This window comes from Tympanuchus pallidicinctus, unplaced genomic scaffold (assembly GCF_026119805.1).
Source record: "Tympanuchus pallidicinctus isolate F22 unplaced genomic scaffold, pur_lepc_1.0 scaffold5, whole genome shotgun sequence".
In the NCBI taxonomy this organism is placed as follows: Eukaryota; Metazoa; Chordata; class Aves; order Galliformes; family Phasianidae; genus Tympanuchus; species Tympanuchus pallidicinctus.
The window spans coordinates 26538614-26556317 of record NW_026294769.1 but is presented as its reverse complement, the minus strand read 5'-3'; the positions used below and the strand labels follow the sequence as shown (position 1 = coordinate 26556317).

Genomic DNA, 17704 nt, shown 5'->3' with positions numbered 1-17704 from the left:
TCTGTTTTTTCCTTATTATTTAGTAAGATATACTAACAAGTCTGTATTTTGAGATTCTGGCTTTAGTGATAGGATTTGTCAACAGGAGAGGTGGTGTCTTGGGCTTGTTAGAAACAGCAATTCAGGTCAGAGACTATCTCCTTGTCATACAATTGTTTGGAAAGCTTCAGCTGCTGCAAATATATGCAGGGAAGGTTCACTTAAGAGAAGAACTTGTTTTGGGAAGAGTAACACAGAATTATTTCTCTTTTCTTGCTGCCAAACTATACTCGAAAACATTTGTCAGGATGCTGTTGCCTAATGTGTTTACTGAATTATGTAAGCCTCAGGTTATTTATGTCTTTTACTCTAAAAATTGAATTTAGTTTCTCTCATCATTGCATTGCACAATGATGATGAATGATATTTGACCAGATTATGCTGCTATGTGTACATGTGGCCTGTAGAGATAACAAGTAGTGATTGCAGGCTGTTATCATTGAAAATGGGAGGTATGTTGACTTGTATACCTATCCCTTTTTTCAAGTTGAGGGCTAGTTATCTTAAGCAGATGTTACTCACAAACATGTTTTTACTGTATTTTAATAGGAATTTCTATGTGAAGAGCAGTATATCAAATATGTATTTGGGGAGTAAGTAGGAAAAGGATGTTGTGTGAGTGTTAAAGGTGTCCCAAGTTTGTCCAGAAAATAATCTGGGTTGCCAGATGTCACTCTCAGTCAAATACACAGGCATTAAAACAGGATTTAGGTATTTTTTCTTTGTTTTGCTTTAGCTTCATTTAGCTTGTCCCTGATGTGGTCTCACATGCTCAAGAGATCATCTAGGCTTGCACTTGGCTCCTTCATAGCTGGGAGAGGTGTTGAACAGTGATTGCAACCCATCTGTAGCACCACCAGAAGAAGTTTCCAGTGGTCTGTTTTCACTTCCTCACCTGAAAAATGAAGTGACAAAAGTGAACATGATCCTATTTGACTATCTGTGGTGCTGCTGAGCAGGGAAGTCAGCAAGAGGGCAACAGGAAGAGGTTGATATGGTAAACTGGGGTGGTAGAGTGAAGAGGCGGAACAGTGTGTCAGAGTATCAGATAATACATTTTCTTGCTGCTTTCAGGACCTCTGTTTGGGTAAATTTACCTGCTTTTCTCTGTTATGCTTTGATCAGGAGGATCCTATGATTTGGAGATTAGTAGAGGGCAAATAAAGAAAAAGCATGAATCCTTGGATGATAGGTGCTCTATACATTCCCACAGCTATACAGATCTCCTGAAAATGAGCAGGTAAAAATCCCTCAGGTTGATATTTTATTCAGCAACTGTACTTTACAGGATTTTCTTTTTTTTTTTTATGCAGCAATTTATTTCTGGGGTATGGAGAACTCTTTCCAGCTGTTCTTTCTGTGTTCACACCACTAATTGCTGTGCAGTGGTCCCTTGGTGACAGCAGCAATGAGAGATGCCTATGTTTCTGAGGAAAGGTGCTCAGTCACTCTTCTTTCCATCTGTCTGTCCCACCTGTATAGTTCTTGCAACTCTACCATGTCATCTTCCTCCCTCCCAACCCAGACTCTTGTTTCCCACCTCACTTGAGCATTTAAGCCAGTGCTCCTTTTTTCTTTCTTCCTGTTCTATTACGGCCATGTTGTCTCATTTCCTCCTCCCTTAGTAACAGGAGTCACCAGATGGTGCTATTTCCCATACAAATGCCCTCCTTTGCCTTGCAGTGCCCTCCAGCCTTGGGAGAAGGTTTTTACAGCCTTAGTTTTGTGGTGCAGCTTCCTTCATGGGCAGCAGTGTTAAAGGGTTTTGCTCTTTGCCGTAGGCTCTGTCTTGAGACAGTCCCTTTAAGCAGAGGTGTTCCCTGTGACTTCATCAGCCAGTGGCTTGTTTGACCTGGAGGTCCCCAAAAGATGGGACTGCTTCTGCATAGCTTGTAACCATGCTGCTCTGCTCCAAAGCTGCTTTGCTATAATGAAAGCATGAGCAAGTCTCAATTAAGGTGCCCTTTGCACTACTGGGTTCCTACCTGGTCCCCTTGGGTCCCCCAATCTGGGGGAGATTATTTCTTTTTAATTTGCAGATTCCTTGACATGTACTGTAACTGCAAAGTGACTGCTTCTTGAAAGCTGCTCCTCTTCTTTCATCCTCACATCATTCATCTGCATTGATACCACCTTACTTCTAAAAGTTGCTTTTTATTTTTATTTTTTTTAGTGGTCACAATTTTACGTGAAACTGTAGAGGATGTTCAAAACAAGGAATCTTAAGGAACTAGCCAGAACCCCCAAAAGCCACAATTTTAGATGAAGGAATGCAAATAAACACCAAGTTCCTGTCTTTCTTTTCACCAGGCTGAGCACTTCTTCCTTTGCAGTGCTCCCTTGCCATGCTGGCAAGGGCAAAAGAAACTGAATGATTGAGATTCTGCTCTTTGATTTTAATTTAATATCCACTGTTTCTCTTGATGGTTCAGCTACCGTGCTGAATTTGTTAATGTGTGAGGGGAAGGGGATGTTTAAGAGAAGATGCAGAGAACCAGATGGAAGTTTGTGGCGAAGCAGTTTCTAAATGATGTTAATAATGACTGAATGCTATTATCTCTGCTGTCCACCCTCATGCTAGCATGGCAGTGTGGTTAGCTTACGCTGCAGTATGAGCATTGATGAGACATACATATTTAAATTAAGAGCATGGATTTGAGTTTTTATGTCCGAAATAGATGAGCTTTAAAAATTGTGTTCCCATGCTTTAAATTTCTAGGCTGACTGCAGTGTTAATCTTTGTTGCTTTTTAATATATTCTGCGGTGTTTTGTCTACAGAGTCAAGCTGAAGAGGGAAGAGCTAAGACAGTTCTGATACTGACTCACAGGCCATATTTTCTTTGTTATTTGTGTTTCTGCTTTGCATCATGGTTTTATTTGTTTTTACTGTATTGGAGTTATTTTAAAAAATAGTTTTGAAGGGAGCAACCTTGTTTTCCCTTTCCTCCTACCACCCTCTTTATAAATTGAGATTGCTTTATGACCCCATGCCAATTTTAGGGTAAGGGAGAAGAGAAGGAGTTGATAGGTCACTGAAGAGCAGTCACGTTTGTAAGCTCTGAGTGAGCACAGCAGTCATGCGTGCCACTCTGTGTTTTCCTGGACTATGAGTGACTGGACTATTCAAGTGACTGATAGTCCTCACACCCACTGCTACTGCAGTGTTAAACAAGGATTTGTTCCTTACTGCTGCTTTAGTGCCAGTTCAATCACTGGCCCATGTATGAAGGACTGATACCTCTCCTTCTGACTGGGTTGTCTTTTCAGCAATCTTGTCTTCTTTCAAAGTGATAATGTATCATCTCTTGAGTCCCCACATCTGGATCCTTTGATAGGACAGCAGAATAATCTTGTAAACTCTCTTCTAAAGAGTTTGGTTTTGGTTTCATAAAATATTTCACATGTAAAGTTGTGAATCGCTCTTGAAGAGTGAATTTTTGTTAATGTTAGCTCCTATACAGATACTAGCTGCTCTCTCATCTCTGGCCAAGCACATCCCTTTGAAAGGATGACAGAATGTTCTTGGCTTTTGTACTTTCTGGTTTGGCGAGACCACAGTATGTATAGGAGGCTCTGACAGAAGTAGATAGATGGAGAGATCTTAATATTGCAGTTCAGTTTTGGGGGAGTGTAGGAAATGCATTTTTGCCTATGCAAGAGGAAAGGATGCCACAAAATACTCAAGTTGTACTTGAAACTTGGACATTAGAGTCTTCTGTCTCTAGAAGATTGATGAGCTTAGGACCTGGTGGGAGAAAGGGAGAGAACCTGTCACAGTGAGCATATGAAAAGTGGTTTTTAGCTTTCAGAGAAAGTCTGCAAAATGGCAGAACAAATAGAACTGTGTTCACTGGCTCCAAGTAAAGCAGATAGCGGAGGAGCAGTACATGCCCAACTTTCCTACCACAGTAGGATGTGTGCAGGATGCATGTGGAAGGAAACCACATGCTGAATAATCACATTAGTATGTCAGCTCAGAATCTGGCAGCAGGCGTATGAGGGCTGAATGGGAGTGGGAGAGGTGGCTGTAGAGAGACATGTAGCTCCAAGGAGAGGCAGAGTTGGCAGTCACTGTATGCATTTTGCTACTCAGTGTGACCAAGTGAAAACAGATAGAGAAGGGATTAGATAATGCTATCTTATCTGTGAGTGTACGATGCACTAAGGCTTGGCTGGCAGATATATTTTTTTTCTTCTTTAAAATGGTAATTAGGGTTATTCAGGTAGTATTGAGAATACTTACCCCAAACACACTGTCCAGAGGTTCCTTACTACTGTAGGATCTAAGAGCTTTTCAGCTCTCACTGATTTAAATCCTCATAATGCTGTTACGAGGTAAAATCAACTAACTCCTGTTTTCATCTAAAAGCCAGTGAGTTGTAACCTGTAGAGCCAAAAATTCCTGTGCCAAACATAGTCCTCGCAAACCTGGGAGGAGGGACTGTGCTGTAATACGACAAGGCTGGACTGACGGGGATAGAAAAACATCTCTGCGAGAGCAGAGTAGAAGGGGACAGTCATCTCCCTGCTGGCCACCCCCTCCCTGGAGGAGTTCAAGGCCAAGTTGGATGGGGCCCTGGGCATCCTGGTCTAGTATTAAGTGGGGAGGTTGGTGGCTCTCCATGTGGCAGGGGGGCTGAGGATTCATAATCCTTGAGGTCCCTTCTAACCCTGGCCATTCTGTGATTCTGACAGCAGAGGCAAAGCTTCAGAGCACTTCAGCCTGCTTTGCCCTGGTTCAGCCTACAGTCATAGGCAGTATTATGTTTCTGAAGCAGCTGGGAGCCTGTGTGTCAACCTGAGGCCTGTGCTTGCATTTTCCTTTTTGTGCTTATGGGTTTGTTCGCTTGATGCATCTTGCAGATGGAAAAACTGAATCCAGCAAGAAGCTTTGTGCACTTCTTCATAGAGGCCACCCTTCTGCAGGTGCCTGGGTCTTTACTGGGACAAGCCCAACGTCTGGCAGGTTCATTCAGTCCGAGGGTGTTTCTGGACTTGGGGCCTGTGAAAGGTATTATTTCTTCTTATAGCAGTGTCTTCAGAAATGTGATACCCAAATTCATGGAAAGACAAGGGATGTGTTTAAGGTGAGCAGAAGTTTATTGGGTAGGATGATTCATGGATTCATGGAAACAGTGATCAGAAATTACTTGTGCATAACTCTCCCTTGTATGTTCATACAGTTGATAAAAATCCAGAACTGGTTTCAGATGCTCCTCAAGCTGCTTGCCACAGTCCTCAAGAGCAGCTGTAACTGGATTAGTAAGACATGGAAAATATTGCAATGCTGCCTGCATCTGATCTTTTAAGTAATGATTGAAATACTAGTGGCAGGCGTAGAGGGGTAAAGCAGGCTGCAAACTGAAGTGGTTTCTATCAATTTTTACCTTGCATTGGAACTTAAAAGACAGCAACATTCCTGTACTTGGCTTTACTCAAACCATTTGACTAAGAGCTGGCATCTAGCCGGCAGCAGAAATGCAGGCTGGGTGTCTCATGCCAGGTCTTCCACAAGGAGCGATGTTCCTCTGAGATACCAGGCTTGACTAGAGCTGAGCACACATTTCTGCTTTTGCCCAGCACTGTTTGGGAGTGCAGGCCTAGCTATCTGTTTGATGATAGCTAATAAAATGCCAGCCACCTAGCAGCACTGTGATGTGATTATGCTGCTGTGAATTTTCAAATTCCATCAAAGTCCTGGTGTGGCTAATGGGAATGGGCCAGGGGGATTCAGCTGTAAATCAGAAACTAAATCATGGCCAATTCTGACAGTGGAAAGAATGGCTATTTTAACGTGCAGTGGCTAAACTGCCAAGTCTGAACCAGCTGTGCTGTACAGAGCTACTAGAATGAAAAGCCTCTCTGCGTGTTTTTTTTTTCTTTCCCTAAAGCTGAAACCTCATCTTTCTACCTCAGATTTGCCTGACTAGTTGCAGAGATTTTGAGTGCCTTCTTTTGCATTAAAAATAATAATGTATTGATAATAAAGGGCAGTTTTCTCCCTTTTGGCAACTTCATACCAGCTCAAATATTCTCATCTCTTCATCTTAATTGCTTCAGCAATGGGAGCTCTGCCCTCAGCAAAGCAAAAAGAGCTCCCCTTCCTATCTTTGATGGTGCTGGCAGGCATCAAGTCAGTGTAACAAAACTTGGGAAATCTTGAGCATAAACCAGCTCCTCTGTTATTTTCCAGTTAGTAATAAACCAGCCAAGAAATTTGTCCATTGGCATGACTATATGACTAGGAGCCAGGAATTGTTCCTTATTTCAATAGCAAGGAACAGCCAGCTTCCTCTCTGAGCAAATCCTCTTCTATGAGAGCAGCTCAGCTCTTTGGCTGTATCCTTGTTTTGTATGTTGACCTAGCCTTTATTTCTTTTTTTCCTGTCTCTCTGTATCTGTAAATTAACACAGGGCAGCATTATCTCACCAGGAGGTATGCTGACAAGATGCTTGGTGGCTGTATTTAAGTGTGGCTGTTGCATGCACCTGGAAGTTAGGGGTTGGAGGGGACTTCTGGAGATCATCCAGTGCAATTGCTCCAGTTAATTAAGGCTACATCTCAGTGAACCTTAGTTATTACAAAAAAAACCCCAACACATTTAGAGGAGCAGAGATTTTTTATCTGTTATAACGTATACAAATTGAAATACCGTAGATTAAATCCCGCATTTAACTGAGTTGATGGGAAATCTCCTATCCTTCCACTGGAATCATGTGTTTCATCTGTATTTTGTAAAGATCAGTTGTTCTTTACTTCTTGGTGCAGATTTTTGTGGCACCCGTCACCAGGGTATCTGAACCCTCTTTTTAAAGCTGAAATGGGAAGTTAGTCATGAGATCTGAAATGATTACAAGCCAGATGTTCTGTTCTTTTTTTTCTGGAGAGGGCAGAAGGCAGTTTCTTCAGTATGTTTGTTTTTAGCACGTTGTTTCCTTATGTGAAATACCATTTAGTATTTTTTGCATTTCCAAAGTCATAAAAGAATTTTTAAATGGTTAATTTAACTTTACATATATTAAAAAGCCTTGTGTGTTAAGATAGCATAGAAGGATTCTGCATCATCAAGAGTAAAATAGCTGTTGCAGCAGTGTGCATAATTATGGGGCTGCAGTTTAGTCATCAGTCATAATATATGTGGATTTCTTGTGAATTCAACACTTATTCCATTTCAGATGTAGAAAGAATTTACATGAAGGATTTAGTTTGCTCAGCACAGTAGGGTTTGACCCATCTGAATCTATTAAAAGCTGCTATGTGTCATGCTGAAGAATAAGGTCCTGACTGAGGATGTGTTTACAGAGTCCTGTAGCTCTGTGCCATTTGGAAAAGTGCTTGGAGGACTGAGTCCTACCATGGTGTGAAGGTATAAATGAGACATCCAGATTTAAATTAAAGAGCTAATTTTTTTTTTTTCTTGCTAGGATGCACACACCTGGAACAGTGAACAGAGGATTATACCAAACGCCTATTTGCAATGGGAAAACAGTTTTCCTTTTTAATATATTACTCATATTAAACTTTGTGGGTTTTTTTTTTTTTAAATCTTCCTCCTTTGGCTGACCCACAGCAGCACAGAAACGAGCATCTCAGTTGTTTGCCTGCAAATGAGTTATCAGCTTGTTGTAATTCTGCTGGCTTGAAATGCAGCTTTCTCTCCTTTATAGAGATGGGAGCTGAGAGGGTTCTTTGTGAGCAGAGGTGTGGGCGGGAGCTGCTCTGTGCTCTTTAATCCTCATGTCTGAATCTGTGGGTGAAGGGTTTTACAGGAGGAGAGCATGCATTTTTGTGCTTAAGGCACAAAAAAATAAAAACTTGATCATGCATGCATTAGTTTCTTGTGTTTATCAGAAACATCTGATACTGCTTGAGATAATAGACTCTTAGAATGGTGCAGGTTGGATGGGACCTTTAGGATCACCTAATTCTAACCCCCCACTACTATAGGCAGGGACACCTCCCTCTAGACCAGGTTGCTCAAAGCTCCATCCAGCCTTGCCTTGAATGCTTCCAGGGAGGCCTTATAAAAAGTCTTCCTATAGTTTTCCTGTAGGCTTCCCCTTCTCTTCTCCAGGCTGAAGAGCCCCAGCTTTCACAGCCTGTCCTCATAGGGGAAGTGCTTTGGCCTTCTGTTCATCTTCATGGTCCTCCTCTGGACCCGCTCCAACAGCTCCATGTCCTTCTTTGTTGAGGGCCCCAAATCTGGATGCAGTACTCCAGGTGGTGGTCTCACAAGAGCAGAGTAGAGGGACAGAATCACCTCCCTCAACCTGCTGGTCCCACTTCTGTTGATGCAACCCAGGGTATGATTGGCCTTCTGGGCTGCAAGCATGCATTGCCAGTTGATGTTGAGTCTTTCATCAGCTATCACTTCCAAATTCTTCTCCTCAAGGCTGCTCTCAAGCCATTCTCCATATCAGTTTTGCATACTGGGGGAGATTCTGAAGTTATGGCTACTTCTGGTGAACCAATAGCAGTTCGCCTACTGTGGGTTGTGTTCCAACTCCTTTCTTTTCTTCCAACCCCTTTTCTTTATCTCAGTGTAGTTTATAACTGAAATTTTGTAAATGTAAAAAATGTAAATGACAGTGTGTGCCAACCTTGTTCACTGCAAATGCATGAAGAATACCCTGATTCAAAGTAATTATTCTAGACATATTCCATGCTTGCTATTCCTTCCATGGAGTGGTATGCTCTTGATCATGATGTGCACATTATACAATGGTGAAATCCTTGGATTTCACATGGGTAAGGATTCTTTGGAAGAATTACAGATCTGTTCTTTGAAGTGCAACATAACTCTTAAGGATATATTTTCAGTTTCTGAAGCTTATCAAATCCACTCAGCTCATTGCTGCTGTTACGTCTCCCACAGGTCACGTTTTTCTTCCTTGTGCATTTGGTGTTATGCACCAACATGGAGGAAAACAGAAGAATTGGACTAAAGGTTGTAAAAGGCTGGTGAAAAGGAGAATTCTGAGAACTGAAAAAAGTCAACCTTAAGCATGAGTGTTATCAAGACAAGTGGCTTGACAAGTCTGCTATAACCTTTTGAAGAAAAAGGAACAGGAACGAAGGAAGGATGATTCCTTCCTTGGTTTCTAGATAAATGGATAAATGTAGGGAAAGACCATGTAGCAAAGGACAGAGCAGGCAGCAGAAGGAATGCTTTGCATGGCTTTAGTGAGGAAGTTTAATTGAACACGTTGGAAGTGAATGTCTTTTCTAATTCTTTGAAGCATCCATGATTTCTTTCATTTCTGTAAGATTTATCTGAAAGGCTGTTGCCTTTTTTCAGTAAAAGGTGAGGACTGATTAACTGTAGAAGATTACTGTTAAGTTTTCAAGTTCTATGGTGTCCATACACCACGGTTTGCTTTGCTTTGAGGCAGGTGGATGTTTTGCTTGACAGCTCTGGGCACAGTAATGTGGACTGAAATTTTTCTAACTTAGCTTTCCAGTGCAGTGATAGAATGAATGGTGCTCATTGATCATTTTTCTGTTTCATTTTCTTCCCCTCTGTGCTTTGATGGCATAGTTGGCCTTTGAGATCTTTGAAGCAATGAAGCAGGGATTGGGAGGCTCATTTCAGCTGAACACCTTCCTGCCATAAATTGGCTGCTCCTCAACAGCTTACAATGTGCTGCAGGTTCATTGGCTTCACTGGACTTATACCAAGAGTAAATGTTACCCTCTCTGTAGTCAAAACAACCACAGCAGCAGAGTATAAGGGTGCCCTTAAGGTATTTGAGGGCTAATGGCGTGGCTGGCACATACTGAAGTTTAGCTGTGAAGAAACTAAAACTTCTTTAGGTTAGATAACGTTTGGACTAAATGGTGGTATGAGTTATGAACCAAAAATTAAAGAGGTTGGGGCTTTCAGTAAGCTGAGCTGAGCTTTGATCCATGCTTGCGGATGTTGAGGAGCCCCCCGGAGACCAAGGGATCCTCTTGCTCAAGGGATGTAATTGCAGTTGCCCTTTTTAGTGACCCAATGAGGAAGCAGGAAAAAATTCAATGAAATCAGAGCACTGTTGGGTCACAGGAACCAATATCTGGTTTTGAATGCAGTGGGAAAAACTGTGTCCCTGCCAGAAGGAAACATAATTCCTCACATCCAGTAGGTGGTAGTTCTGGTTTTCTCCACAGCTTTTTAAATCCAAGGTAATAATTACTCTATTCTCAGTTTCATCACACAGGATCATCTTTTTTTGTAAAGTGTTGTGCCACCCTGGCGTAGTGGTTATACCGAGATCTCAGCTGGAATTGATAATGAAGGCAAAATTTGGGAAAAGCAACAGGGTGTGTTGCTGCTATTGATCAAAGACTGCAGAGCTGGCTTTAAACACTTTTACTGGCTTTGATCGATCTTTTTCTATTGATTGAACACAGTAGATAAACAACTGTGCAGCATGAACATTTATTGTGGCTTTTAGGCTGACTAAGGACAGCCTTGAATATGAGAGTTGAAATGATGGCTTTCTGCTAAGTGTGGTACATAAAGACTATGGGGGAAGGAAATTAAATGCTGACACTCTTTTTATGTTTGAGAAGAATATTAAAAAAGATGCAAAATTGATTACAGGAAAGACCAAGGCTTTTTTCTTTTTAACTGTAATTACATGCGTAGCCCTGTCTCTTCTTGGCACTTTCTGAGAAATTTGTGTAAATTACTCAAATGTCTTTAAAAATGTGAATACAGGAGAGGTTCTGCAGTCAGCTCTAATGATGAGAATAGAAAGCTTTCCAGTGATTTCTCAGTGCCTTAGATTGGACCCTGGGCAGGCGTTGTTGATGTCTGGGAAAGGCTGGGATTGGTTTCTTGTCATTCCCTTAGTCTCTGAGGAGGTTCTTTGCATTTCTTGGGGAGATATGGTGATTCAGCTATGTCTTTTCTTTTCTAACTGTGTTTATGTTCTTCTACCAAGGCTCCTTGGGAGAGCAGAGAGAAACTGAAAAATGCTGCTTTTGGGGGAAACTTGTTCATATCTTAAATACCTAAAATGCTAATTCTGAGTAATGTCAAGCTTCATTCACTCCCTTTTCTCCCCTTCTTTTGCCTTTTTACCCCTTGTGTGGGAGAGGTTCTGCATTTGATTCTAGTATTGCACTGCTCTTATTTTTGCTTACTGACTGTGACAGGGCAGTAAGGGTTTTCCTTCCAATGGAAGCACTGGGCTGCATCACAGCATGGTGAGTAGGCTGCGTCTTGTTCCAAGGAGTGCTGCTTTATGCCAGTCTGCTAACACAGCTAGCACAGAGGGCCCTCTGGGCTCCTGCCTTCTCAGACACACCTGAAGCTTCTTCAAATTGGTTACCATGTATGTTTGCTCTTCTTGCCATGAAACCTTCTGCAAAGCTAACACTGCCTGTGTATGGAAAAGTTCGTGTTCACAAATTAATATTTGACTGTTTCTTCAAATGAAGTATATTGTCTAGGGTCTCTTGAACTCACTGTATGTTCTTCTTTATTTTCAGGATACTGGGGTTGGGAAATCAAGCATCGTTTGTCGATTTGTCCAGGACCACTTTGATCACAATATCAGTCCCACTATCGGGTAAGTAGTCTGCATATTATTTTATTTATATATATATATATATATATATATATATATATATATATATATATATATATATATATATATATATATGTGTGTGTGTGTGTGTGTGTGTGTATCTATCTATCTATCTATAGATAGACAGTAATTGTCCTCAATTGAACTCCTTTCTTTTCTTTCAAGACTCTGAACACTGTATATATTTTTGTCTCCACTGTGTGTGTACACTTTTTTTTTTTTTTCTTTTTTTTTTCTGCATGGCTGTATGCTCTCTGATGAAGGGGGCTGACAGAGCTGTGCCGTGTTTCTCATGGGATTGATGTCTCTTGATATCAATCTTTCTGGAACTGCCCAGGACCACTCTGTATTTGCCTGTACTGTGTGTGGCTGTGGCTTTTTTTGCACAGAGTATGGTATTATGTATGTTACACACACAATCCTTATATATATATATATATAAAGGAGCTCATGTATATATGAGCTGACTGGATAACTGCAGTGCATGTATTGCTGTTTCATTTGTATGTTACTGGAACAAGAAGCAAGTCTGTATAAGTAAATGTTAGTTCCTTCAGTTTTCACAGAAGATTTGAGGCCAAAGCCCCGATCTTTTTTGTGCTTGGGTAAACAGGAATATTTCAGATTTTCATTAAGGTGAATAGAAAAAGGACCTTGTACTCATTTTTCTGTAACTTTCTAGTAAGTCCTCAAAACCTAAATAATCCTAGGAATAGTTTATTACTGTCCTCAATTTGCTTTGTTTTTCTTCACCCAGCTTAAGCTCATCTTAGATCTCTTACTCACCCAGTGTCCTTTTCCTTTTTTTCTGTCAAGAGCTTCCGACATGAGATGATGCACTGATCATAGAGCTTTGGGATTAAGATCACTTGAGTTCCCAATGGTCAGTAAGGTATCAAATCTGATCCTTGGAAATCAAATCTCATCCTTTAAAAAAAAAAAATAATAATAATCTGTGATCTGCATAATGACCAGGACAGCCCACAGCTGAGGGATAGCAGAAGAGTCATAGGAAACTGCTAACGTCCCTGTGTTGTGTGTGCTGTCAGGCTGCACCTCAAGGTTGATGTGCATGTTCCCAGGTGAAGATGTGCTTTCACTTTGGGTTGGGATGTGTTGCATTGCCCCTATTTTTGAGGAACAGGGGATAAAGCAATTTAAATAGAAGTATACTTAATTCACACCTGCTCTTCATAGAAACTGCCAAGATTCTGCATTTCAGACCATCAGAAACGCTAGTCCTGTAGATGATTTTAATTCTGAAAGTCTGTTCTTTCAACATCCTAGGGACAAATCTGCTGAGTCTGGCCTTATCGGGAGAACTTTGAAATTCTGCATCTTTTATAGAGAAAGTTAATATATAACGTTCAGAAAGGAGTAACTTGGGTGAAAAGGCTTAGCTTGTTTGTGTGTTAGAGCTGTCTTAAATCTTCTGTGAAGGATTGGTCTTGTTTGTTTAGTGGTGTTTGGAGGGTAGGAAGATTTCTTCAAAATTTATGCCTTTGAATGCATGAAGGAGTCTCAGCTGAATGTTGCATGTTGAAGTTCCAGGGCAATTCTGGACTTTTAAATGTAATAAATACAGGAAAACAGGCAGAGAGGAGGGGAGCAAGGAAGCATGTAATGAATAACATTACCGGTTGAAGGAAACTTATTGACAGTGAAGGAATTGATGTTAGCTTGAGTAGTTCCTCACTTCATCGTCAGTCTTTTTCCCCAAGTAGTTGTTGCTAAGGAAATATCTTCTGCTCAAATTGATTGAAAAATCCCTTTAATTTTCATAGTTGCGATAACAGGAAAAGTATTTTTCTAGTTGAGGATTAAAATGAGATTAAAAGACTAGCTTGCATACACTAGGTAGTACTCATCTGTGTAGGACGACTGTGGGTAAGCTTTTTGTTATTTTCTGTGAATTAATCAGTTTGTTTTAAAGCATACAGTCCTTACAATCCATGATAGCTACTGCGGCTCTGAATTTCATGTTTTTGAACTGTAAAATGTTGCTTAATACTTAGAGGAAAAAGGGTGATATCTGAAATTGCACATCCTGAAAATAACCAAAGTAAATGCTGCTGCTGTTGTTATTCTTGTTTTCCTTACTTAATATTTCTGTATGAAATGCAGCATTGTCAAATTCAAGGAATTTGCAGGTGGCTGTAGAGGCAAACTCTTGTATATCATTCTCAGGGATGTTTTGTTCAGTCCTATGTCGTTTGATGTACTTCAGTGCTTTTGTAATGACAGTGCATTGTATCTAATGCATCTTTATGAGCTGAGGAAAGATGTTTCCACAGCAGAAATTGCTCAGTCGAGTCTAGATAGGATGGGGGCAGAGGAATCTACTAGTTTGGCAGTCTCTTCTGGCCAGCTTTCAATTCAAATGCTGAAATATAGGAAAAGCATATTAAAAAAAAAACACGTTAATCTTGTTTCCTAAAAGAAGAAAAATCACACTGAAACCATAGGCAAATCATATTTCCTACAAAAAAAAAAAAAAAAAAAAAAAAGGAAGCAGCTTCAGAGATTTTTCCCTGAAGTGGGGGAAAGCTTTTTTGAATTTGTTACCATGTGCATTTCAGCAGGTGGCTTGTCTGTTCCCTAGTGCTTAAATCACCTGTGCACATGGCTAGCCTCCTAGATTTGACTGAAAATTTGTGTATTTCTTGCCTGATGTGATGCTGACTGCTGTTCTCAGGTCTGTATCACCAAGATTGCATCAGGGGTTGAGTGAGAATGGAAGGAGCATTTGTGTTTCCGTGCCAATGCACGTGAGCCCTCTGAATCTCAGGGGCACTCTGCTTTTTAAAAAATACAAATGAAGGTATTGTATACTTAATCTGGCAAAGGGAGCCTTTCACTTCTGTGGGTGTTTTATGAAGGTTTTAGCGTTTCCCTGCGTGCAATCTAACAAAGCAGAACTGGCCGAAGTCGGTGGCTTTTTGTTGTCACTTATGTTACAAATTTCTGTTGCTTTCTGCTCTTAGCTGTAGATGATATCTGTCTCCTCTTCTTTTCAGAGCATCCTTCATGACTAAAACTGTGCCTTGTGGGAATGAGCTTCATAAATTTCTGATCTGGGATACAGCTGGTCAGGAGCGGGTGAGTATTACTCTGCAGTGCATGTTTGTTATCCTGATCTCTTTAATGCATTTGTGCACTTTTATTTTTAATAAAAAGTTCCTCTTCAGAAGACTTTGCAAGGGTGTATCTGCTGAATCTTTGCAAGGCTCTGCAAAGCAGACAGTTGTCAATTGCTATTAAGTATGTTCCCATTTCACATCTGGGGAAAGTACAGAGGCAAACTCACTGTACATCAGACCTAAAAGGAAGCTGTGGATTTCAGCTCTGGTTTCATGATCAAGCTATGTGGATGTTGCCCATGTCCATGCTCTGATCATTTAAGGCAGCCTTGCTGTGGCTTAGACCATGCCTGAGAACTGGGCAATCCCTCTGTTGTATTCCCCAGCTCCTGTGTGGCAGCTTTCATGAATAATGGAAAGTGCTTGGCTGAGCTAGCACTGACTCCAAGGCTGTCCTTACTGGGGCGCTGAAGGTATGGGGTGCTGAAGGTAGGCACAGATTGTGTCTGCTGATGGTTTTGAAACTAGCACTGGCATCCTGAACCACATCGGATTTGCATCTTCATTGTTTGTGGGTTTTGTTTGTGGTTTTTTTTTTGTTTTTTTTTTTTTTTGTTGTTTTTTAATTTTGGTCAAGTGAATTGCTTAAATTAAATAGCTTTTCCTTTGGCTTTTCAAAAAAGCCATGATTGAATTCTTGGGCAATCATTCACATTGATTGTATATATGGCTGTCTGGTCTTTTGTTTCTTTTAATAGGATTAATGGCAATGGTATTTAATTAAAGGCTGGCTGTAGAGTTCTCTTAATATATGGCCACATTTGACTTCAGAGATTTGAAAGAAACGGAAAAATATGTGTTTTGAAAGACATGCTTTAAACTTTCTTATGAAATTACATGGTTTCTGTTCTTAGAAAAATGTAGCTGTGTTCATGGTAGGGTGAGGTAAAGGGAGATGCTTGAACAAACTGCAGTGTCAGTGTGCTGTATCATGCTGTGTTCTCCGAACTCAGCACTTGAATTGCAGACAATAAAGGTTCTTGCAACTAAATGCAGGAAATGCATTTGTTTACAGTGTGTAGCATAACATGAAATGTGCCTGGTGAAATCTGTTGACTCTTAGCATTTTGGTATGTTCCTCTGTGGGAGCAGGGATCAATTAACAGCATCATCTGTTCCCTTGAACCTTATTTGTTCCATTTCTTTATGGCCTGGAATTAAACTATGTATTGCAAGAGTGTGTGTTCAGGTTTTTTTCCCATGATTTGTCTTTGCTTATTCTTTCTCTGTCTTCTCTTTGCTGCCCCACTTTTTTTTTTTTTTTTTTTCTTTTTCTCCCTTGCAGTTCTTTGGCCCAGAAATATAGAATCACAGAATATCTTGACTTGGAAGGGATTCTCAAGATTCATTGAGTCCAATTCCTGGCCCCCCGTAGGCTACCCAAAATTAAACCCTGTGTTTGAAGGCAGTATCCAATGGTCCTTGGACTCTAGCAGCTCAGTGCCACAACCACTGCCCTGGGGTAGCCTGTTCCATGCCCACCACCTTCTGATGAAAAATCTTTTCCTAACCTCCAACCTGACCCTTCCCTGACACAGCTCCATGGCGTTCGCTTGGGTCCTGTCACTGTCACCAGTCTCTGCAGGACCCCACTAGTGACTGGCCACCTGCCTGATGTAACTCCGGTTACTGTAACTCTCTGAGTTCATCACATTATGTACTTTGTGTAAAACTTGGTTATTGAAATTTGGTTATAAATATTAAGTCTATATGAGAAAGATAGGGACTCTTAAATTATGTCAAAAATATTAGTTTTTTTTAAGTAGATGAATGATAATAAGTAGTATTTATGAAACTAATTAATACATCATGTGAGTCAGGAAATCTGTGACTGATCTCTGACTCTTGGATATGAGATCTGTCTTTCCTATCCAGTCCCTTATGTTTCCTCTATTTTTTTATTTTTTTTTTTTGAACATCTGCTTTCCTTTTCTTTCTTCAATGATGAGCAGTGACAACCAGAAATATATTTAAATATATTGCAGGTAAGTTATGTTGAAAGTTTTCATGCGTAATAATGAATAGTAACCTCTGTCTCTTTCATTTTCACAATGTATTCCCAAACCCTGTACTAGGATTCTTGAAATCCGGGGTGATAAATGATGTTGGGTGTTGAGTGCTTGTTACTAAGGCAGTTGAGTTTCCCAATTTGTCCATGTTGTCCTGGGTAGTTGTTCTGGAACATCACCATTTTACAAGTAAACATACAGTGCTTCTCAGTAGCTTATTGATTGTAATTTGAAACTCTCATTAGTTTGTCATCATCATTTTGGTCCTTCTGATCTGCTGTTCAGGAACACGTGTCACCTGCCGTATCAATTTGTACCTAATGATCCTCTGAATAACAGCGTTGACCCAGGTTTCCAACCTACGACAGACTGCTGTCTTTCATAATGTGCTAATAAATGTATTCCAAGTGGTGTTTCTGCTTTGAGACCTGTTGTCCTTCCCTTGTTCTCTGTGGTTTTGTTGAGTGTGTATGTTCCAGCGATAAAGTCTGGGAGTTTCGTCAGTGCTCCTACTGATAACTCTGTTTAGAACTTCCTGCTCTTTGAACATTGCGTCCATTTGGCTTTGTTCTCCACAGTGCAAGGCCAAGCATAGGACACACGCGTACTTGTTCTGGGTGTGAGCACACTGTACTTCCCCCAGATGTGCCAGCTGTTGCTGTGTCTGCATGCTGTGCACCTCCTGGCCACCCTCTTGCAGTTGGAAGAACCTGGAAATTCACTTGGCTCTTTCTGAAAGAGTTCATGCTGAGGAAGCACAGACAAGAAAAAAGCAAGCTGGAAGTGCTCAGCACCCCCTTGAGGCATTAGATCACCTTTCAGATACCCATTTGTCACTTGTCGAGCCTTTAGAAGTGTTGGTCCCTATTGATTTTAAAAGCTCGTGGTAATACCTGGGTTGATTCAAGAAACTGAATATACAGACTGACCAGTCAAAG

General features: G+C 40.8%; 1 protein-coding gene across 3 annotated transcripts in view; it reads left to right on the top strand.

Moving 5' to 3' along the window:
* RAB31 (RAB31, member RAS oncogene family) overlaps window positions 1-17704 on the top strand; it is a 57875-nt gene that overhangs the window by 12383 nt on the left and 27788 nt on the right. For all 3 annotated transcript variants that reach the window (XM_052704040.1, XM_052704041.1, XM_052704039.1), the window contains exons 2-3: window positions 11520-11599; window positions 14635-14716. In XM_052704040.1, the coding sequence (XP_052560000.1) occupies window positions 11520-11599; window positions 14635-14716 (162 nt within the window). The remainder of the gene's footprint in view (window positions 1-11519; window positions 11600-14634; window positions 14717-17704) is intronic.